The 24,422-nt window shown below is 46.3% G+C and overlaps 1 protein-coding gene across 8 annotated transcripts in view; it reads right to left on the bottom strand.

Annotated features, from left to right (window-relative positions):
- C24H14orf132 (chromosome 24 C14orf132 homolog) overlaps window positions 1–24,422 on the bottom strand; it is a 48,704-nt gene that overhangs the window by 4,711 nt on the left and 19,571 nt on the right. For 3 of the 8 annotated variants that reach the window (XM_007987758.3, XM_037984465.2, XM_037984466.2), the window contains one exon: window positions 590–2,710. In XM_007987758.3, the coding sequence (XP_007985949.1) occupies window positions 2,486–2,704 (219 nt within the window). In that variant the 5' untranslated portion in view covers window positions 2,705–2,710 and the 3' untranslated portion in view covers window positions 590–2,485. Of the gene's footprint in view, window positions 1–589; window positions 2,711–18,278; window positions 18,343–20,143; window positions 20,165–24,422 lie in introns of those variants that run through there. The other 5 variants (XM_037984464.2, XM_007987756.3, XM_073011306.1 and 2 more) reach the window with 4 other exon arrangements.

Below are 24,422 nucleotides of genomic sequence, written 5' to 3'. Positions count from 1 at the left end.
AATCCATCCTTTGCTCCTTAATCAGACACTAATGGGCACATCTATCTTCATTGTTGTTTGAGAGATGGTGGTAAAAAAAAGCTGATAAAGAAACCATAGGAGACCAAGATGGAGCAACCCCAAGGAAGTCACTGAAATCTGCAATGCAGAGTGGTTGAGGTCTCCAATGCCCTGGACCATCTACCGCTCTGATAATGAAAAGCGAGAGAGGCTTGAAAACTGAATTTAACTGACATTTATGTTAAGGGCTGGAGGCTGAGGGGCCTCCATAGGGAAAACTCCTGCAGCCAGAAGCGCCCAGTTCCTGGGATGCTGGAGTCCTCTTCAGGGCTAGAAGCCATCCTTTTCTCCTGCCTTCTCCTCCCGTTGCCACAGCAGACACAGAACCTCCTCTCTCGACTGCCATCTCCATGGGCCATTTGGAAGCCAGGGAGTTGCCTCCTGCATCTTTACAGGGGTCAGGCCCTCCTGGGGATGTGGGGCCAGAAGGGAAGATCTGAGCATGTGGGGCAGAGTGACTCCATGAGGACATCACGCAACCCCGCCTTGGCTCTGGGCTTCTCGCCTTGGGTTTTCTCATGGAGACATCCATCTGTTAAAGATCTTGCTTATGGAGCAGACCTGGGGTTTGATGGAGAGAGACTTGCTGGAGACACAGCCACCCACGCACACCGCAGCTAACTCCCCAGCCCAGCCTCCACCCTGTCAGTGATTCCAGGAATTCCAGGCAGGTGGTCCGTGTCCCTTCTCCCTTAATGCCAAAGTCAGGTTCTTTGCACTCGTGACCTCCCCTTAAGCTGACGCACTGGCAGATGATATACGGCAGCAGTGACGGATGTGATCAGTAAGAACTGGTAGCCATGAGCAGGCACTGTCTGGAGCCAAGCTAGGAATCCTATTACCATGGCTGCTTCCAGGGAAGAGTGCTGCTTCTGGACACCTAAGATGTCCCTTTGCCTGTCGTCAAGAACGCTCATTTCTCCTGAGACCAGAGTGAAAAGTTCAGCTTTCTTGTAATTGTCCCTAAACCTACACACGAGCTTCCTAACCAGCTTTTTAAGTTTCTCTACCACAGAGGGTGTTATTGACACAATTTTTCTTCTTCTTTTTTTTTTTTTGCAGTGTACAAAGTGAGGAGAAAGCCTCTCTGGGCCTAGAGGTGAGCCCCCTTCTGGGACCTTTGCCACTCTATCTGCACAGGGAGGCTGCCTTGGGAAGGTGTGGGGTTGGGGGTCGGTCCTGTGCAATAAGATTTCCTAAGGAAGAAAGAAAAGTCTGCCCTTCTTTCTGGTTTTTACTTGGAAGCTTCCTTGTTTGCCAGGACCCCAGATGCTGATTTTTGAGAATTTAAGGAAGTGGCTTGGGCAGAAGCACTTTCACGCTGCAGGAGAATGCACGGTATCCACACTGAGTGTAAAGGACGGGTGACTGAGCAGCCTGCCAATCTGGCATCCACCTTCAAGATGCCTGGACATTCTCCCCAGGGCAGCTTCTCAGCAACCTCCTCAGGGAAGTGCTTAGTTGGGGCAGAGAGAGCAGTGAGCTGAGCAGTGAGAGAGAGCAGTGAGCTGAAACAGAAAGGACACATCTTCCTCTCCCGACTCCTCCACGAACGTGCCTGGTGACCACAGGCAAATCACCCCACTCTCTGACCCATGCATTGAATAATTCAGTGGACATGAATCTTGTTCATCTTTAAAATTCCACGATTCCTCAGAGAAGAAAGAGCATCCTCATGTGGGTGGCCTGAAGAGTCCACTGCCTGGCAGATCTAGCTCTTAAAGACATCCTCTCCCATCCTCTCCCCTCCTCTTCTTAAAAAGAAGAGAAAGTCCGGCCAGGAGATAAAAACCACTAACAACACTCCCAGAAACCCCACCCTATTACCAGTAACCCCCCATCCCTGGGTCTCCAGATGCACTTGGGTCTTGGAAGGGACCGGGTGTCTCGTGACAAAGGTGCCATTTCAAAGTCAAATTAGGAACATCCAATGGCCCTACTAGATGGCCAAGGGACTGAATGTTAAACCAGAATTGGGTCAGGAACACTGAAGTCCTGAGGGTTGCTCCTGCCCCAGCACCCCACACCCTAGGTTCGATAAGTTTGCATAAAAACAAGACACACGAGTGATTATTTACCACCAGCAAGCGACCATCAAACCGTGCCTATGTTTTAAACCTAACTAGCTGTTCCATCTAGTCTCCTGTTCCTGGAATGTAGTTTCAAGGATCCCCAATCTGCCCTCTGAAGGCCTTGCCCCATCATGCCTGTAGGAGTGGGAGGCCCATACTTCCATGTCTTCTGACTCAGCTTGACCACAACGTGGGATATTTGAAATCAGGGCTGCTGGGGGGAAATTCCAGAAGGATGGCTGCTGCCTCTGGTCAAAACTCCTGGTTCTAGAACATGAGAGCAGCCAAAGGCCAACAGCAAATCAGAGCTACGTGCCAAGCCTCACCCCATGGTGGTGGAGGGTGCGCCGTCCTCAGAAGGTGAAGGCGTACACCACACCCACCACCACGATGTTCCCCAGCGTGGCTATGATGGCAATCCATAGCAAGACGGCGTCGTTGGAGGACCGAGGAGGATCTTCCGGCTGGCCCTGGCCGTTGGCAGCTGCGTGGACATTGGCAGAGGAGTTAAACAGGGAGTACTCGGTGCTGAAGTCCTCGTTGGGCGAGTCCATGAAAGCTCCTCCCATCATGGGCAGCTGCAAAGAAGGAGAGAGAGAGACAATTATCCAGGGCCATGGGAGCTTGGGTAGATGTGCCCTCTAAAAGGGATGTGGCCTGGCCAAACAGCCCCACATGAAGCTATGACTTCTACTGCACCTGCAAAACAGGGCTTTGCTTTCATGGTTTTATAATTGATGGTGCATATGGTAATCTATAAAAAATTAGTGTTCACAGCAGCCTGTTGAGGCAGACGTTGTCATGCCCACGCTACTATGAAAGCATCAAGGAACTCACCCAACAGCTAGCTGGTGACTCACTAGGACTCACAGCAACCCCTCCAGCCATTCCTCTCCCCCAATGCCAGGCTCCTCCATGACAATATGGGTTGTAAAATACCTTCATTTCTCTTCTAATTTTAAAAATAATATATGCTTAGCATAGAACACTAAGAAAACACAAAACAGGATAAAAAAACGAGAATCATGATCCCACTACATGATCACTGCTCACATTTTGATGGTTTTTATTTCCAATCTTTTTTCCTCTGTATGTGTGTGTGTGTATGTGAGAGAGAGAGAGAGCGAGCGAGCGAAAACACATTTAAATGTGTTTTTTAATCCATGTTTCAAAATGACCATCAAAATTCCATTTTAACAGTTGTATATTATTCTATCACGAACATAAGCCAAAATGTAACCACTGCCCTAGAGTTGGAGATTTAGCAATTTCCACTTTTCCTATGAAAAATAATGCACCGATCAACACCCTTGTACATCCTTTAGCATGTACCTGCATCCTTGTACACACTTTGTTATTTATTAGGGCAGACTCCCAGACACACAATTTCTGAGTCGATGAGTATGAACACTGTATACCTTCCGGTGGATAGGAACAAATACCCCAGAAGAGTGACCCTAATTCCCACCGCCTGCGCCGCACACCACTGCACACGGGATGCCAGAATGTTTGCATTCATGGATGAGAACTTCCCATCTCTGTTTTTAAAGGTTCTCTGCTGCTCAGACTTCAGGTGGGAGGTGAGGTGCTCCAAGGGAGGGGGTGATCCTGGACACAACAGTGAAGAGGAGGCCCCTCCCTGCCCCAGCCCAGGAGGCCCACATCCAGGCTTCCCAGGCCCTCTCCAGAGGCAGAATGTGCATCTGCATTCCCGGGCTGGCACTGACACCTATTTGGCCCATAATCAATGTTTCTTTTGAAGGGAACCTGAGTGAATGAACACGACACAGTGATGCCTGCGTTGGATGCACAGTTACCAAGCACTGCCTGAAACAGTATTCTGCGTGGAGCTCCTGCTATGGTCAGGGGCTGTGCTAGAGATATTAAAATACTCTCAATCATTCAACTATCCTGGCAGAGGCTACTACTGCAACCCCATTTTACAGATGGATAAGCAGAGGTCAAGGCCATAGCACTAATCTGTGGTGGTGTCAGGGTTGAGCACCAGGAGTGTCCAACTATGAGCCCAGGTACTCCCTGCTCCGCATGCAGCCCCATGGGCTTCAGGGTCAGGCTCCTGGAACATGAGAGGCACACGGGTGCCTGGGCAGCTGCTGCTCAGAAGCTCTCTGGCCTGCTTTCAGTCTCAGTGGCCTCTTCTTAAAGGATGACCATTACCAGGTCACCAGGTGGCCCTTGAGCATCTGCTTCTGATGGGCTCCTGCCAGGAGGCACTCGGCACCTATATTCCTAACATGGTGCTGTCCTTGAGGGGATGGAGCAAGGCAGTTGTGGACCTTGACAGTGCAGTGACTAGAAGGGACTGTTATGGGGCTCAGGGCAGGCCAAGCGCAATTTCCGAGTGGGGGCTGCAGGTTACCATGCTGTGTTCACCCCTCGAGGGGTACATTTTTATATAAGTACTTCTTATATATATAACATTCTATTAATATATTTAAATTAAATATGATGACCAATGCAGACAAGAATATTACAATAGTTTTTCTTAGGCTAAAAATACAATTTTAAGTGGAAATAAAAGAATTGCAGGTCAGATGGGGTGCGGGTGAATCAGACACATGCCAGCCTAATGGGCGGCTTCCCCTTCCCCAGGTGACATCGTCAGTGCCTTTGCCCAGCCTGTCCACAACAGAAGGCCTCCCAGGCTAAGGTAAAGTCACCAACATTTGCTGGTGGCCTCTTGGAAAGCAGGCTCAGTGTGGGAAGCTGTGCTTTCTTCCTCTTGGGTGTGACAAGGGCTGCGGGGGTTTGTTCTGCCCCCACATCCCCCCATGACCCCTGCCAGATTCCCTGGAATTAACCAGAGTTCCCGTCCCTTCCCACTCATTGCTTCTTGTCTCTCCTCCCTCACCAGGCCCATGCTGCTGGGTGCTCAGACAGATGGCTCCCTGGACTCCACGCATGGGATCTGATCCACTCTTCCACCCCATGGAGCTCTCTGGGCATATGTCCCATCTCTCTCCTCTCTTTAGAGCAAATGTGAATGAGATGAGTATTTTCATCCAGATTACTGGGGAAAGAGGGAGGGAATCTGGACAGATCCTTTTGTAGGACTCCCGCCAACCGGGTCATCAGGTGGCCCTTGAGCACCTGCTTCCGATGAGCTCCTGCCAGGAGGCACTCGGCACCTGTATTCCAAACACTCCTGCCAAACAGGTCAGAGTGATGCCCTCCAGCCTCTGCACCCCTCACTTCTCTGCCTCCCTGCAGGTATTTATTTAATACCTTTGCATGTCAGTTTCCTGTTGCTGCTATGACTAATTACCACAAGCACAGTGGCTGAAAACAGCACTAATTTATCATACAGTTTCAGAGACCTCACTAGACTAAAATCGAAGCGTTGGCAGAGCTGCACTCCTTCTGGAGGCACTAGGGGACAATCTGTTTTCTCCTCTTTCCCAGCTTCTAGAGGCCGCCCACATTCCTGGGCTCATGACTGGGCTCATGGCCCCTTCCTCCATCTTCAAAGCCAGCAGTGTAGCATCTTCCAATCTCTCTCTCTCATCTTCCAATCTCTCTTTCTCATCTTCCAGCCTCACTCTTATAAGGGCCCTTGTGATGACACTGAGCTCCCCTGGCTAATCCAGGCCACTCCTACCATCTCAAAATCCTTAACTTAATCACACCTGCAAAGTCCCTTTGGCCATGAACGGTAACCCATCCACAGGTTCTAGGGATTAGGATGTGGACATCCTTGGTGGGGGCATCATTCTGCCGACCACATCCCGGACTTCTGTTACAGAAAGGAGTCAGGATGGTGTGCATAACTGGATGTCCACTTCCCATTAGACAGAGAACTCTTGAAGGCAAGGATATGGTCTATTTATCACAAACTCCCTCAGCACCATCCTTAACATACAAAAAAAGTGACAAGTAAAAGCATGCAGAATTAATGAATATGAAATCAGCAGGAGGGTTCCCCACAGGCAGTACTTCATAAACCCCAATCCTGGAGCTCCCAGGTGTGGGACAGGCCTCACGGGGAGTCCCCTTTGCCCTGCACCTGTGGTGGGAGCTCAGAACTGCCAGAGAGGATGGTCAGTGTTGGATGGATTCTGCTGTCTCGGAGTGTGGGAAACGAGGGTGGGTTCTGGTGTCAGAAAGGCTCGGGGTGAATCCACATACGGTGGGGCTTGGGTGAGTGACTTACCCACTTGCCTCACTTTCCCTTCTGTAAGTGATGAAGAGAATGCAGTCCAACCAGCGAGACTGTTGCAAGCAATGAATAAGATCATGTATAAGAAAGCATGGCCCCAAACAGTTACACAACAATTACCAACCAGTATTCCTTCCCTCTGTCGTCCTTATCGGAGAGTATTATATGCATCTCTTATCCAGCTGCTTAAGCTAAAGTGAGGAAATCAGGAACACGGCATTTCTGGTCTTGTGCTTTTTGTGTGATTGATAACTAGATACTCATTTTTAGTTGTCAGCAGATGGCCACCCGTGCCCCCAACGTATGCTGAGACAGGCGGCTGAGAGGTGCTCCAAAGCTGGTCAGCCCTGTTGCTCCATCCGTCTCAAGTTTGTTGGTTTTATTTTGTTTTGATATTTTTTTCTTTGTAAAATAGGTTCTAAATGGAAAGTGCTGAGTTAGACATAAAAACAACTTCAACCATCCTGGCTAACACAGTGAAACCCCACCTCTACTAAAAATACAAAAAATTAACCAGGCGTGGTGGCGGGCGCCTGAAGTCCCAGCTACTCCGGAGGCTGAGGCAGGAGAATGGCGTAAACCCAGGAGGCGGAGTTTGCAGTGAGCTGAGATCGCGCCACTGCACTCCAGCCTGGGCGACAGAGCAAGACTCCGTCTCAAAAAAATAAAAATAAAAATAAAAAAATAACTTCAAACAGCAGAATTCCATGACTCGAAAACAAAAAGTCAGTCTCAATTCCAACATTTGGAAGTTACGAAAATTTGATGAGGATCTGGCTTGTGGTCAGCACGAAGGGTGTTGGCTGAGGTCATCCTGGAAGCAGGTGGTGAGAGAATGTCACTCTCAAAGCCCGCCCGACCAGCTCCAGTCTACTTTTAGCCATTTTTAAAGATGCCCTTTTGGTGGCACGCCACTGCTGGAAACGAGCAGCTGGGCTTTCTCACACCAGTGGGCAGGGGTGGCCACCGGCCTTCAGAGAATGGGACTCTTGGATGAGGTTTTGACTCAGAGCAGATTTGGGGGGTGTGATCCTAACCTTAAACCCTAGAAAAGCTACTGTGTAGAAAAGAGAGTGGCTTAAGGGGGCAGAACAAGAAAACTAGTCTCCTGTTGCTGAGTTAGACACTGGCAACCAGGACAACATGAGGTGACCTGGGGGGCGATGGTGGCCTTGATTCCCTATCAGAGGAGATATTCATGTCAAGATTAAAAACAAACAAACAACAACAAAAAAAACATTTGTTGGCCGGGTGCGGTGACTCATGCCTGCAATCCCAGCACTTTGGGAGGCCAAGGTGGGAGGATTGCTTGAGGCTACGAGTTCAAGATCAGTCTGGCTAATGTAGTGAGACTCTATCTCTATAAAATATTTAAAAAATTAGCGGGGTGTGGTGGTGTACACTTATGGTCCCAGCTACTAGGGAGGTTGATGTGGGAGGATCACCTGAGCCCAGGACATCGTGGCTGTAGTGAGGTATGATGGCACCACTGCACTCCAGTCTGGGCACCAGCGAGACCCTGTCTCAAAAAAAAAAAAAAAGAAAAGAAAAAGAAAGAAAACAGAAACACTGATTGGCTTGTCGAAGAGAGAAGGCTGTATTTTTCTGCCTACACTTTTCAGAAGGCAAGGATTTTCCACAGTATCACCGTATCCCCAATGCCTAGACCAGAGCAGACACTCAAAAAATATTTGGTGAATGAATGAATCCTAGGACCATCAGTCAAGAATCCTGAGGGCATGATGAGATTTAGTCCCAGGGCCAACATTGCCTCCTGGTGTGATCTAGGCCCACTTCTTAACCTCTCTGAGGCAGAGGGTTCTCAGTTAAAAACAGGGAAAATAATAAAGACAGCTCATAGAAGGGGGCTGCTGGGAGGTTCTTAACACTGGATGAAAAATGCTTTCTAGGGGAAAAAGGCAAGTCACAAAATAAACTCAGATAGCATTCTTGAAATCAAAAACATGCATGCATAATATTACCATGTACTATGCATGGATTTATACAAATGTTAGTAAAAGTACCAACTTGGATTGAGAAGCCAGATTCACGATCGCGGCTGCCTCTGGGAAAGGGGGAGATGGGACAAAGGAGACTGATTTCATTTGCAGTCGTTTCTTATAAGGAAAGACAAGGCAGACATGATGAAATATTATAAATGGCCTATTCTGGTCAGTGGGTACCTGAGTGTCTGCTATAGTCTGGTATTTTTGAACTTCCTAAAATTAAGAGCAGTGCTTCGAGCACTGGAGTGCACCACGCGCGTGATGGTTACAATCGATCGTGGCTGTGGGATTAAGCACTCTCTGAATTCAGGAGGGTGCCCCCGGCTCGGAGTCTCTGCCCTGCAGTGTTGGGGCACCATATGGCATGTGGCGGCTGAGTGCGATGTAGGGTGTTCCCGGTGGTCCGGGCCATTGTGGACAATGGGATGACATCCCCCAGGGGCCTCAGAGGGCCTTGCCTTCCCGACAGTCTCCATCCTGCTCCCAGAGCAGAGCTGCTCCAAGGAGTGGAGTAGCCTTTAGGTCACCACCTGTTCTGCTAAAGAGGTGACGGTTATATAAATCTCCCCTAAGCGCCACCTCTACAGAGAAAGGAATGGAAAATGCTTTCAGAAGGAGATCTTCAAAGCATGGTTATCAGAGGTGACCCCGGCAGGCCTTTCAGAGGACGGGTAAACACAAAACAACAGAAGTGTAATTGTGATAGCTTATGATACGGGGGCCACCAGACCCTCCTCCCTCAGATGCAGTCTCAGTGCCCGGCTTGGCCTTGCCCATCCTGTGGCATCCTGGCCCAGAACGGTTAGAATCTGATGCTCCTGGGCTGTGAATTTTAAAGTTAACTTTGTATGGGGGTAAAGACAGCCATGTCCCCAGTGGGCTGTGCTGCTCCCATGCTGCTCTGGGTCTGGAGAGCCGAGATCTGGCCCTGCTCCAGCCCTGCCCTGTCTTGGAGCTTTACGTACTAGGGATCAGCCTAGATGGGGTGATATCTAAGGTCAGAAGTCCCTGCCCAATACTAAGAAGGCTGAAGTCAGTTATAGACAGGCCTAAAGTGACAGCCTGTGTGGCAAATATTGCCACACAAAGCCTTCAATAAAATTCTCAAACAAAATATAAGATGCCCAGTTAAATTTGAATTTCAAATAAACAACAACACAATTTTTAGCATAAGTATATTCCACATATTAGCATAAGTGTATCCCACATATTGCATGGCATATACTTATCCTAAATAATTATTTGTTGTTTATCTGACAAGGAAATTTAGCTGTGCGTCTTTTATTTGCTACATCTGACAACTCAATATGTGGCTATCTAAAAAATAGCAGCAATTTCAGAATTTGTACAAGGGACCACGCCTTCAGTTTTGTCTCTTCAGAACACACCATCTGTGGCCCAGGCTCTCTGGGGGACCTAGCACATCAGAAAATTCCAGAGAAAGCTCCAGTTAGTGTACAAACATTATAAAGATAATTTCTCTCATCACTAAATTCTCGCAGGCTCTCTGTGGTCCAAACATAAAGCCTGGATAGATTTGAATACCATCCATCCATCCTTTCGTCATTCATTCAACAAATACTGAAGGCCCACTGGCACCAGGAACTGATAGACAGACATTAGGCACACCAAGGGTTACTCATGACCTCTGAAGGGCTCAACATTTTAAAAGAATATAGACTTAAACACACAGTCATAAAATAGTGTCGTGTGCACTTTCACAGAGAGAGGAAAAAGGTGATGGGATTTTGATGGGATGAAGATATTTCGGCTAGAAAGAAGCAACACAGGCCGGGATTCTTTACAAGAGCCGCAGAATCAGGCATGAGACTGAGCTCCCGCGTGATTCCTTTTTAGCTGTATGATGAGGGCAAGTGACTAACCATCCCATGCCTCAGCTTCCTTATCTGTAAAATGAAGATAAGAGCAGGAACCACCTCCTAAGGTGCTGTGGGGTGACAGACAGAAATTCACAGCACCCGGCTGTGTGTGTTCCATGCTCGTGAGCTGTCATTGTAAGTTTCATCCTTGCTGTGTGGCCCCATGGCTTCCAAGGCAAAGAGCTGGATCTGCTGTCTCAGGGTGTCTCTAGAGTGGGGTCTCTTTTGATTTTCTCCATTTTCCACTTTTGGGTCTGGTTTACTTTATGTGGATTCCACTGGTAAGAAAAGAAATGAAAGGCGCATGGCGAGGTACACGCTGATCCCCTCATAATGTCCTTTGATGGGGAGGGCTGAAGCCCCACAGAGCAGGAGGGTCAGCAAAGGATGGAAAGGCACCTGAGTTTTCATTGCCCACTCACGGGCTCTTACAAATCAGCAGGAACTGCTGGGAGGCTGGGCTCTGAATGGCACAGTGGCTTCCTGACCTGGGACGGGCAGGACCGCAGGACCGCGAACAGGCAGGCAGGTCCTCCTGAAGGGATGGGTGGTACCTGAAGGGGCCCTAAGGGAGATGTAAGATCCTGATGCCAGCCCAGTCTGCCTGCTGGACTAGGCCACTTCTATTGCTGGATCTGTTCCCTGTCTCAACACAAGAACTCCTGCCTGGGACCCACGGGACCATTATGAAACTAGGAGAATATGATAAAATGCTTGCAGTGCCGGCGCAGATAGAGTAAGCTCACTGCAGATTACAACTAAGAACCCCAGGCAGGCTCCAACAAGCAATGGCAACGCCCCTGACAAGAAGGCCGCAGCAGCTGGCTCGGGGAGGGAAAATAAACCTGGAGAAAGACAGGCGTCATGAGCTTACTGGGGTTTTTGCCTTTTTTATCTCCCAGGATTGAGCACAAAAGCTCTAGAAGAAACCCCCCTTCTCTAGACAGAAGACTGAGAAGCCAGGCTCCTGTGAGCTGGCAGTTTGAGGGGAATCCCTGATTTTTGCTTGTTTTCTCTTTTTTATCTCCTGGCCCTGCCTCACAAGGCTGTGTCAGTTGCTAAGCTGTGTTGCCACGGTCACAACGGCAGCAGTGACAGTGACCTAAACACAAGAGAAACCCTTCCTGCTGGCCAGAGGAACCCGGGGAAGGACCTCATGTTCTGAAGAGTGTGGGGGGCTCCCTTGATCTCTTCCATTTTCTCTCACTGCTTTGCCTGCAGGGTGCCCCGGCGGTGCAGACCCGTGCAGCAGCACAGGAGGATGCAGCGGGCAGAAACGCCGGCTTTGCAGCCAGAGTTTTAGACAGAAAGGCCCCTGGTAGCTAGACAGTGTCAGGGGAACCCAGAGGGAGGAAGTTGGAGAACGGAACGCCCTAAGTTTGTTGTGTGAACCTGTACACATTTTGGGTTCACCCCAAACTGCATGCACAAAAGAGATTCAAAGGAGCACAGTAAAGGCTCTGATAACTCAACTATGGTGCAAATCCCCACCATGTCGAGACTAACTCCTGAGGGGTGCACCTGCAAGACACACCCAAATGACATGCAATCACTGCTTATAGAAGGTGACAGAGAATTTTCAGACCAGACCCAACCTGCTAAAACAAAGCAATGCTCTAAAAATTTTAACAAGACACAGTATACTAGTTTGCTCTGGCTGCCATACAAAGTACTGCAGACTGGGTGGCTTAAACAACAGAGATTCACATCCTCACAGTCCTGGAGGTTGGATGTCCAAGGTTGAGGCGTTGGTAGGACTTGTTTATTCTGAGGCCTCTCTCCTTGGCTTGCAGGTGGCTGTCTTCTCCCTGTGTCTTCACATGGTCTTCCCTCTGTGCATGTCTGTGTCCTAATTTCCCATTCTTACAAGTACTCCAATCATACTGAACTACGGCATACCCTAGTGACCTCATTTTGACTTTTAAAGACCCTATCTCCAAATACACTGACGTCTAAGGTATTGGGAGTTAGGGCTTCAACATAGGAATGGCGGGGTTGGGGGAGGGGGCAACAACTCAACCTATAGCCGCCAGCATCTCACAACATAATATTCAAAACACCAAGAATCCAATCCAAAATTATCACACCTCAGTACTTCTCTCTTGGTATAGGAAGAAATAGGAAATCAACAAGGACACAGAAGACCTGAATGCCACCATCAACCAACAGGATCTAACTGATGTGTATTGAACCTTCCACCTGACAACAGAATGCACATTCTTCTCACAGGCACATGAAATAGTCACCAGGACAGATCATATCCTGGGTCATAAAGCAAACCTTCACAAGTTTAAAGGAATCAAAATCCTGTGAAATATGTCCTCTGATCATAATGGAATTAAACTAGGAGTCAATAACAGAAAGATATTGGGGAAATCTCCCAAAACTTGGAAGCTAAACAACACACTTCTAAATAATCCATGGGTCAAGAGGGAAGTCTCAAGGGAAACTAGCAAATACTCTGAACCGAATAAAAGTGAAAATACAAGTTATCAGCATGCATTGATGCAACTAAAGCAGTGCTTAGAGAAAAATTTATAGTACTAATTGTTTATATGAGAAAAGAAGAAAGGTCTCAATTCAATAATCTAAACCAATCTTTTCCAACCCACAGCCTACGGGCTGCATGCAGCCTAGGACAGAATGTGGCCCAACACAAATCCATAAACTTTCTTAAAACATTACTAGATTTTCTTGTGTTTTTTTTTTTTCTCATCAGCTATCACTAGTGTTAGTGTATTTTATGTGTGGACCAAGGTAATTCTTCTTCCAATGTGGCCCAGAGAAGCCAAAAAGTTGGACACCCCTGATCTAAACTATACCTTAAGAAATTAGGACGAGGGGAAAGTTAAATTAAACCCAAAGCATACAGAAGGAAGGCAACAATCAAGATAAGAACAAAACTCAATAAAATTGAAAACAGAAACAATAGAGAAAAATCAATGACTCTACAAACTGGTTCTTTTAAAAGATCTATAACAATGATAAATAATTCTTGCCACACTGAACAAGAAGGAAGAAAACACAAATTATTGATATCAGAAATGGAAAAGGGATATTGCCACAGACATTACTGAGAGCAAAAGGATAGACAATAAGGAATTACTGAGATGATTAAAAACAACTACATACCCATAGGTTTGACATTGTAGGTGAAATGAACCAATTCCTTAAAAAACACAAACTACCAAAACTTACTCAAGGAAAAAAGATAAACCACATAGTCCTTTTAGCTATTAAATAAATTAAAATTTTAGTTTAAAATCTCCTGGGAAAAATCATCAAATGATTTTATTGAAGAATTTACCAAAAATATGAAGAAGAAAAATACCAGTTGTAGACATTCTGTTCCAAAAAATAAGAGGAGGGAACATTTACCAACTCATTTTATGGAACACTTCCCAAATTATCTTAATGAGGCAGCATTACTCTGCTAACAAAATCGAAGACATTACAAGAGCAGAAAACTGTGGATCAATATCTCAATTGAACACAGACAAAAAGCAGTCGACGAGATATTGGCAAATTAAATCCAGCAATATATAAACAAGATAATGCAAAGCATTCAAATATTCAGCATTCAAAAAAAATCAATCCATATAATTTATGCCACACTGACAGAACTACGAAGAAACAAAACAATCATATCAGTAGATGCAGAAAAAACATTTCACAAAAGTAAACATCCACTCATGATTTAAAACCCTTAGTAAAATAGAAATAGAAGGGAACTTCCTGGATCTGACAAAGAACATCTAGAAAACAAAACCAAACAACCTATAGCTAACATCATACGTAATGGTGAATGAGTGAAAGCTTCCCTCTACGATCTAGGGAATACAAGAGGATGTCTAACCTCACCACTCCCATTCAAAATCACAGTGAAAGTTTTTGCCAGTACAATAAAGCAAGAAAAAGAAATAAAAGTCATATATACGTAGATGTCTTATATATAAAGAAGACATAAAACTGTCTCTAATTGCAGAAGACATGTTTGTCTATACAGAAAATCTCAAGGAATTTCCAAAACATTATATAACTAATAACTGAATTTTGAAAGGTCATAGAACACAAGGTCAATATTAAAAGATCAATTGTATTTCCACACTCAAGCAACAAACAATATCAACTTTAGCCAAAAAGCACTATTTACAACAACACCAAAAAATAAAATATTTAGCCCAGATCTAACAAAATATGTGCAGGAACTGAATGCTTCATGAAAGCAGCATACTGATGAAACAGCAAAGAAGATCTAAATAAATGGAGAGAAATACTATGGTCATGAAATCAAAGACTCCATATTGTTAAGATGTGAATTCTCCTCAAATTGATGTAGAACCTCAATGCCATCCCAATGAAGATCCCAGCAGGAATGTTTGTTGATGCCAACAAGCTGATTCAAACATTTATTTGCAAAGGCAAAGGACTAAGCATAATCAAAACAATTTTGAGAAAGAAAACAAATTTGGTGAGCTCATGCTACTGTATTTCAAGACTTATAATAAAGCTACAGTTATCAAGACAGTGTAGTGTTAGCAAAAGGATGGATACATACATTAAATAGAAGCTCCAGAAATGAGATGCACATAATATGGCCAAATAATTTTTGAAAAAATTGCAAAGGCAATTCAATGGAAAAAGGATAGTCTTTTCAACAAATGATACTGGAACAAGTGGACATCAATATGCAACAATATACAGAGAGATAGATATGTGAACTTGGAACCCAATCTCTTACACAAAAATTACAAAACAGCTGCAGCAAAAAAACGAAACTCATACCAAAAATTCAAAATGAATCTTAGACCTAAATGAAATCATAAAACTATAACACCTTTAGGAAAATATGTAAGAGAAAAATGCCTGTAACCTTGTGTTAGGCAGAGTTATTAGCTCCAACATCAAAAGCATAATCCATACAAGAAAACACTGCAAACTGGATCTTATTAAAATTATAAATGTTTTCTCCATGAAAAACACCATCAAGAGAATGAAAAGACAAGCCACAGGCTGGAAGAAAATATTTACAAATCATCTATCAGACAAAAAAAACTTATAAGTAGAATATATAAAGAACACTAAAACCAGTGTCCCCACATGTGTCCATGTGTTTTCATCATTCAGCTCCCACTTAAAAGTGAGAACATTCAGGGCTTGGTTTTCTGTTTCTGTGTTAGTTTGCTGAGGATGACAACTTCCAGCTCCAACCTTGTCCCTGCAAAGGACACGATCTCATTCCTTTTTATGCCTATGTAGTATTCCATGGCATATATGTACCACATTTTCTTTGTCTAGTCTATCATCGATGGGCATTTGGATTGATTGCATGTCTTTGCTATTGTGAATAGTGCTGCAATGAACATATACATGCATGTATCTTCACAATAGAATAATTTATTATATACTCCTTTGGATATAATCCCAATAATGGGATTGTTGGGTCAAATAGTATTTCTGCTTCTAGATCTTTGAGGAAGTGCCACACTGTCTTCCACAATAGTTGAGCTAATTTACACTCCCAACAGTATAAAAGCATTATTTTTCTTTACAAACTTCCCAGCATCTGTTGTTTCTTGACTTTTTAATAATCACTGTTCTGACTGGTGTGAGATGGTACCTCATTGTGGTTTTGATTTGCATTTCTCTAATGATCAGTGATGTTGAATTTTTTTTCATAGGTTTCTTGGCCACATGAATGTCTTCTTTTGAGAAGTATCTGTTCATGTCCTTTGCCCACTTTTTAATGGGATTGGAAAACAACCCACTTTTAAAAATAGGTAAAAGATCTGAACAGCTAAATAGAAAATATATCCCTGAACAAGAGATACATACACAGAGGGCAAATAAACACTTGAAAAGGTGCTCATCATCATTAATTAGGGAAATGTAAATTAAAACTACCATGAGGTAACACTACACATCTACCACAATGGCTAAACTTAAAAAAAAAAAGAAAAAACCCTCATGTTACTAATTTCTGATGAGAAAGTAGGGCAACCGGAACTCTTGTACCTTGCTATGGGAAGCAATTATGCAGCCATTTAAAGAAAACAGTTAAGCCAGTTCTTACAAAGTTAAATATATGTTTATCATATGACCCAGAAATCCCACTTCTACGTATTTACCCAAGAGGAATAAAAACTGATGTTCACCAAAAACCTGTGTGCAAATGTTTACAATAGCTTTATTCATAACTGCCCCACACTGGAAACAATGCAAGTGTCTTTCAACTGGTAAATGGGTGAACTGTCTACATTCACCCAATAGAATTCCACTCAACAATAAAAGTGAAGAAGTTATTGATGTCCACAATGACATGGGTGAATCTCAAATGCATTAGGTTACCTGAATGAAGCTATATGGGAAAAGCCATTTAGACAGTATCCTGGATGATGCAAAAAACAATGGGGTGGACAACAGCAGAGACAGGGGTGTGTGCAGTAGGGGGTGGTTGGCTGCAAGAGACAGCAGAGGAGATATTTTGGGGCGATAAAGAAAGTTCTAAATTTTGATTGTGGTCATGGTCACAGGGTTCTGTGCATCTGTTACCAGTTAGAGAACCATATCATCCCCTCCACCAAACAATCTTCTGGTATGCATATTAGCAAGTAAATCAAAAGCACACCTGGGAAGGAGACTGTGGCATTTGCTCTTAGCCAGGCGCTGTGGCAAGCCCAGCGTTTGCCATTCCATGCAGTCCTCAGGGCCCCTGGGAGGTGGTGGTGGCCTTCCAACTGCACAGTCTCTCAGCTGAGGCCCCAGCGCCCAGGGTCAGGTTAGACCCCAAACCACATCTGCCTCCACGTCCCAAGCTCTTTCTACAGCGCCAAGATTTTACTGCATGTATGACAAAGGTGCTTGGCAAATCGAGACTCAGTGGACCTCAGCCCACAGCAGAGATCACTGTGGCATTTCGACAGGCCTGCAGAACATGTGACAGCTTTCCTGAGGAAGTGCTCAGGAGTCTCCAGCAGCGTGGCACAGCTCCCCAGGTCCCAGGCCTTTCCACTCACATCTCCCACCTTAACCCTGATGTCCATTCCAACCTGGGGGCTCTCTGGAGCCCTGCATGACCAGTGTGGAGTCTGAGTCAGAGGCAACTCCAAAGAGAGCTTCTCCCTTCACACCAGGTCTCCCTTCACCTCTCTGCGAGGCCACATTCACAAGGCTCTCCCAGGCATGCCCCGGAGCTGAGGCTCAAGCTGGTTGATTTCAGCAAAAGTCCTTTGTGATGAAGGCCCAGGGCTGGACAGGCACAAGGAGACGTCCACCAGCCCTGGCAGAGCACCCTGTGTGCCCCACCTCCCTGCAGCTCTCCACACTCCCCATGGGGCTGGTCTCCTGCTGAGACATCTGGGGCTCTCACTCACCTCAAACCAGGGCCCAGCTTCCCAAGGTTGAGTGGCACCATCCCTCAGGGTGGCAACAGGCTGGGTCCACAGGCTGCCACCTGAACCCCTTCAGGAGAGAGGGCTGGGACTATGGCAAGCTGGTCAAAGACTGGGGATCCCCAGGGAGAAGTGTGTGTGTTCATGGCTTAATTGGGGTGATAGTAGTCAATGATGGCAATCAGAACACTTGAGTTTATGCCACCAAATTCAGGGAAGGTAGAGAAGAGACAGGGGCTTGCTTGCATTTCACTATAGGAGAAAGACAACTGGTGATGAAGCCTTGAAGGGAGACATGGGCCACAGAGGGAGAGTGAAAAGACTGTGTCCCCACCCAAATCTCATCTTGAATTGTAGCTCCCCAAATCCCCATGTGTTGTGGAAGGGACCTGGTGGGAGGTAATCGGATTACTGGGGCAGTTACCCCCATGCTGCTGTTCTCGTGATAGTGAGTGAGTTCTCACACAATCTGATGGCTTTATAAAGGGGCTTTCCCCTCTTTTGCTCAGCACTTCTCCTTCTCGCCATCATGTGAAGAAAAATGTGTTTGCTTCCCCTTCCGCCATGATTGTAAGTTTCCTGAGGCCTCCCCAGCCATGTGGAACTATGAGTCAATTAAATCTCTTTCCTTTATAAATTACCCAGTCTCAGGTATGTCTTTATTAGCATCATGATAATGGACTAATACAAACCTCATTGGATGTTGCTTCCCCTTCTCAGCACATCACCGAAGGCTCAGAGTGAGCTCAGCTGTCTCTGCAAACGGCAGACAATGATCAATGACCTTCACAGTGCGGCAGTCATTAACTCACAGTGGTTTAGCTGCCTTTCAGAGACCCTACCACCCTAGGGATGAAGAAACTAAGGTGATACAGGTGCACCCCACGAGGATGCAGGGCATGCAGCTACTCCCCTGCACACCTTCCATCGGAATCTTCAGAACTGCCAGTGACTCTGGTGGGATAATTTCTATCCATGCCGTTAACAAAAGGGGATGCAGAAACTGCCCCTAGAAAGGGTTAAGCGATTTGCCCAAGGTTAGTCCCTCAGCTAGCAAGGAGTAGAAGGGGTCAGTGCAGAGTGTGTGTGTGTGTGTGTGTGTGTGTGTGTGTGTGTGTGTGTGTCTGTGAGAGAGAGAGAGAGAGAGAGAGGGAGAGAGACTTCAGGTAAACCTTTGCAATCCAGTTCAGATTAGAATCTGGGTTTCCTGGGACATGCCTCGAGTATCTCCTCCTCCCTGTGGACTTGCATTTCTACAAACCTGGCTCCAGTTTTATCTGCCATGGGCTTCCTCAAGGAGAGAGAAAAGGAGAGACCTTTAGATGGTACAGAAGAAGAATGAGGCAGCGATAGGTAACCGGCTCCAGAAAAGGCAGGCCGGGCTGAGTTCAGCTCCAGTGATCCAAGGGAAGATGGCTACCCGGCTCATGACACACTGAGGTGGGCAATCAATTATTTAAAAAGTAAACAACCAAGTAAAGAACGTAGGGCTCTAGGCACCTAGACTTAATTACCAAGGAAAAGGGACAATTCCAAGGGGCACAACCTGAGTGCCCTCCACAGTGGAAAACCCTCATTTGTCCACAGAGTTCCTACCTCACAGGCTCTTGGTTTATCCCTGGCTACAAGTGTAGGTGAGGTCTGCGGGTGCATTTCAGTAAATCTGCCTGGCTTAGTACAAAAGCCAACCCCTCTTCCTGGGGCAGGGCTCTCGGTGTGGAATATTAAGTGGAAGCAGGGCAATAGCATCTTGGTGAATTTCCTCCCAGGGGTCTTTGGAAGGCCCTGGAAGAAATGCTAACCAGCACAGGTTTGAAGACTTCTCCTTAGTGAGATGTCTGCGCCAAGAGCATCAAAATAAAGTTCCAGGCTGTAAAAATAAAGGTTGATTGGTGTTTGCTGGGAAGAAGGGATCTCAAAGTAGAAAGCCATCCTCTCTAAAATAATACATATTGAGGTCCTTTAAAACTTAATAAAAAAGCAGGATTTTGTGGCATGCCATTCCACATCATCAAGGCCCTCAACACCATTACATGAGTAACTCATGGGGGTCCCTGGTCAGATGTCAGCCTCTGAGTCCTGGGCCTTTGAAGCCAGTGCAGGAGGCTGAAGCCTTCGAAAGCCACCTGTCTGCCCAGGCTGACTGTGCCAGCTCCAGACTGGGCTGCCAGTTGTCCAGCTTCATGCACACCCCGTGCCTGCCCTGGCTAATCACAGTGTGTCTCACAGTGAGGTGGAGGTGGTGTCTTCCCACCACACAGGTATTATAACTGAGGCTTTGACAGTTTAAATATTTCCAGAGAACCAGAAACTAAATTCAAACTGCCTGAGTATCATGGTATACTTTGCAATATTCTAGGATTATATAAATCAATAGTCTCTACCAAATCTGTATTAGTCCAGGTTCTCCAGAGAAACAGAAACAGAACCAATATGTATATATATGGTTCATATATATATACTTAATATATATATGTACAGAAACAGAACCAATAGCATATATATATACACACACACATACATACATATATGAAGAGATTATGAGGAATTGGCTTACGCAATTATGGAAACTGAGAAACCCCACCATCTGTTACCAGCAAGTTGGAGACCCAGGGAAGCTGGTGGCATAATTCAGTCTTAGGTCCAAAGGCCTGAGAACCAGAGGAGCTGTGGTGGTAAAACCCAATCCAGGAGCAGAAGACCAGTGTCTCAGCTGAAGCAGGCAGGCAGGAGACAAAAGGGGCAAATTCCTCTTTCCTTCTCCCTCAGTGGACTGGTTGATGCCACCCACATTGGGGAGGATCATCTGCTTTACTGGGTCCACGGATTCAAACGCTGACCTCATCCAGAAACACTGTCATGGACACACCCAATCTGGGCATCCCAGGGTGGAGCCAAGTTGACACCTTAAATGAACTATCACAGTCCCCTGGTGCTCAGCACAGTGCCTGGAGCACAGCACGTGCTAAAGGTGACAAGAGCTAATGGGCAGAATTTTGCACAGAAGCCAGGTACATAGGCTTTTGCTGATGAATGTGGCGAAGCTTTTCTCCCGGGGGTACTAAGCGGCTGCTGCTCTCTATGTGGTCCGTGTGCTCATCCTGATGGAGGTGGAGATAGAGAGCTCCAAAGAGTCCCTGCTTTGGTCGCATCTGGAAGTGAGAAATTCTTCTCTACTCCCTGTAGAGGTTACCAGTGAGTGGGGTCTGCCTCTTTCTACAGACAGGGGGCTGAAGGCTGGAATCAGCACCCACACATCTACAGTGAGTGCCTGCTGGACGGGGCACGGAGCACCCCGCCTAAGATCACTCACATCACACACCTGGGAATGGCGTCCAGGCCTCCTCCGATCCCCAAACCCCAAAGGCTTTCTCGTTAACTTGCCCAGCCCTGCAACATGTTGGGGTGACATCCTGCAGAGAATTGGCCTCCAAATCTGGCTGTTTTGCTGAAAAAACATAATCTGCCCTTTCATTAAGCTTTCCAATGCACAGGGAGCTCCCAAGCCTTTCTGTGCTGCTCGCCCATGCAGGCTGCAGTTAAGGGCAAGATTTGCTACTGGATATCAGTACTTGCCACTCTCCTTGGCTAATGTTTTCATGCTGGAGAGTCTCAATTTACAATGAGGTGGATGAAATAAAAATGAAAGCTAATATTTATTGAGAGCCTGCTCTATGCCAGGTATGGGCTGAGCACATTACAGGCATGATTGGGTTTTTATTATCGCAACCCTATGAGGTGGGTACTATTGTCACCCTTGTTTGACAGGCGAGGACGCAGGCACACATGGCAAAGAAGACATCACCCTCTCTGGAACCCCTGTAAGTGGCCACCTGCATGTCCTTACATTGCGTAGGACAAAGAGGGCTGCTTTCTTCCCTCAAAGAGCATCTAAGCTGGTGGAAGGTAGAGGGCAACCTACGGCACTCCAAATGTGACCAGGCACAATGACACTGGGATCTATGCTGAGTGCATGCTAATTTTTTTTTTTTTTTTTTAAACAGAGTTTTGCTCTTGTTGCCCGGGCTGGAATGCAATGGTCTGATCTCCACTCACAGCAACCTCTGCCTCCTCAGTTCAAGCGATTCTCCTGCCTCAGCCTCCCAAGTAACTGGGATTACAGGCGCCCACCACCGCGCCCAGCTAATTTTGTATTTTTAGTAGAGGTGGGGTTTCTCCATGTTGGTCAGGCTGGACTCAAACGCCTGACCTGAGGTGATCGGCTCGCCTTGGCCTCCCAAAGTGCATGCTAATTTTTAGAGCAGTGTTCGTGTTTGTTGCGGTGACTCCCTTGCAAGCACTTTACCACTGTGCTATCTTTCTGGTTCAGCTGAAGCTTTCAAAAGGGGTCCCACCCAGAGCCCAGGGATGGCAATGGGTTCAGATCCAGTTCCCTGCACTGGCCACACTGGCTGTCCTATCTCCCCCCGAACTGATGTGTCAGGTGTGCTCACGTGGCCGCCTTGCTGCTGGCACGACTGCCTTTGACGGAAGTACTGGCCTGCCTCTTCGCTGCCTGCGGGTCCCTCTATCTATGCTCACGTCCTCTCCTGAGCCCCTTCTGGGCGCCCTGGCACCTGGGCAGGGAGGAGCAGTATCTTTCGAGTAACAGCTGCTCCAGGACTGGCTGTTGTAACTTTGTGGTGTCCCCTCATTTTCACAACAGCTCAGGATGAGATGGAGGATTAGAGCTCAGAGAGGGATGTTCATTTCCCTGAGCTGGCACAGCTCGTATGTAACTGATCAGGAATCAAACTCCAGATCTACCGACTCCTAACCCTCCTCACTCCAGGCTGAATTAACAGCTTTCTCTACTGGGGTCCTATGCTAATTTATTCCTAGAACTGACAAAATATTCATTACATTACATTATATTTATTACATTGCATATATTATAGTACATTATATTATATTACTTTATAATATATTATGTTATATTACATTATCTTATAGTTAGATGTGTCCTTATGTTACATTATAATTAGCTGTGTATTATCTATTTTTCGTAGGGGCTGTGAGCACTTATAGGATATGAGTTGAGTCCAACTTCTCTTTGAATCCCAGTGCCTAGCACATCTACTGACATAGAGCAGATACTAAAAATATTTTTTATTAAAAAAAGTATACCCAATCAATAGCTGTGCATTGAGCTACTTGATATAACATATACATGGCAGAGGAGATGGTTGTATTTTCTGTGTGTCCGACATGTAGGACCCAAGGAAATAAGGATATTTTTGGAAAGCTTGAGAGCATTTCAGAATTAAGAGGAAAAAGCCAATTCACCTCTTCTGAAAGTGTTGCCATAGTAACTCAGCACAACGCAGGGGGAGAAAACGCTGTCTCATCAGAGTACATCATCTTAGATTAGCAATAATGGAGGAAGCACTTGCCCTGGGGAGACAGAAAGGCCCAGATGGTGTGGTCCAGGGCCCTGGGGACCTTGTCCTCCATATGCATCCCATGGTCCATGGTAAGAACTCAGGGGACTGGGACAAGCCCCAGGCCACAGCTTGCATTCAGAGGAGGCTGGCTAAGAACCTTAAGAAGAAACAGCCAAGGCCAGTTTGAGATGCCCCACCTCCCTGTCTGTACCTGAGGAGCTCCTCCACCTGGCTGTGGCTTCCTGAGGTGGGGATAGGGGGGAGGAGTCTGTGCCTCTGTTGGTTCAGCTATGAGAAGTTCAGGCCACTCTCACTGGATCTCAGCAGTCAAGCAAAGCAAGAGGACGGGGAGTTTAAAAATTTTCCCTTGGGGAATAGCTGGCAAAGATTGCTATAAATTAGTATTTATTCTACCCCAATTAACTCGATAGCATCTTTCAAGTGATTCAGCAGTGTCATTGGAACCAAATGGATGTCCCCTGTGTGGGCTAGCAGCCTCTTAATCAGATTAAATTCCTTTCTGCTGTGGAGAATAAAATATCAGGGCCTTAGGAGGATGGATGGGGAATTTGTTTGTTCAATTGTTATCTCGTTCATTGGCTAAACAGACATTTTACTGGGCACCTACGACATGCCAGGGGGTCAGGTTGGAAGCCAGAAGTACCGAGAGAAAAACTGTGTAATCCCTATTTTGGAGGAAGAGAGAGAGAACGGGAAAGTGGTGGTGGGTGATGAAGGCTGAGAAGAGAAGACAAAAGGAATGAAAGTGAAATTGAGCATCATTCTCCATCAGCGAGCACATGCATCCTGGAGCCAAGCGGGGGCTGGGGCAATGGCAAGTCCAGCGTGTTTACCTCCCTGAGTGGATCCTTTTGGTTTATCTTTAAACATCCTCTCCTCTATATGGCAAAATTGTCTTCAGTAGTAATCATAGCATGAAACAATAGCAACAAAAGGCCAGATTCTCCACTGGAGGTGCACATCGGAATCTCCCGGAGAACATTCTAAAATGCTACAGTCTCCTCCAACCAACGTAGCTCTCAGGGGCACGCACTGCACTCTCCTCCCCAGGGGCACCTGTATGAGCAGAAGAGGAAGGCACAGAGGTGGCCATCCTCTGCCAACACAATCCGGCTCAGGACTCGGCAGCCTCACAGTTATTTCAGCACGCCCAGCCGGGTCAGAAGCCAGAGAAAACTCCCCCCACCACTACACATGATGTTCAGGAAGTCACGTCAAAACCGCCGACCTGTGTACGGGAGGAAGAGCGCACACTGGGTTAGGAAGAAAACAGGGCCAGAAAAGCTAAGGGAGGTGGCACCGTGTGTGCACAATCCCTGCCAACCAGCAAGCCTGTTCAACAGAGCTGGCCTGAACAGAATCCCAGCAGGGAAAATGCAAAATGCCAGGAAAGCAAATTAAGACTAGGATGTGACTATTTTTCTTTTTTAA

The sequence above is a fragment of the Chlorocebus sabaeus genome, chromosome 24, assembly GCF_047675955.1.
Source record: "Chlorocebus sabaeus isolate Y175 chromosome 24, mChlSab1.0.hap1, whole genome shotgun sequence".
Classification (NCBI taxonomy): Eukaryota; Metazoa; Chordata; class Mammalia; order Primates; family Cercopithecidae; genus Chlorocebus; species Chlorocebus sabaeus.
The sequence above is the reverse complement of the archived record's forward strand: the minus strand, read 5'-3'. Positions and strand labels throughout refer to the sequence as shown.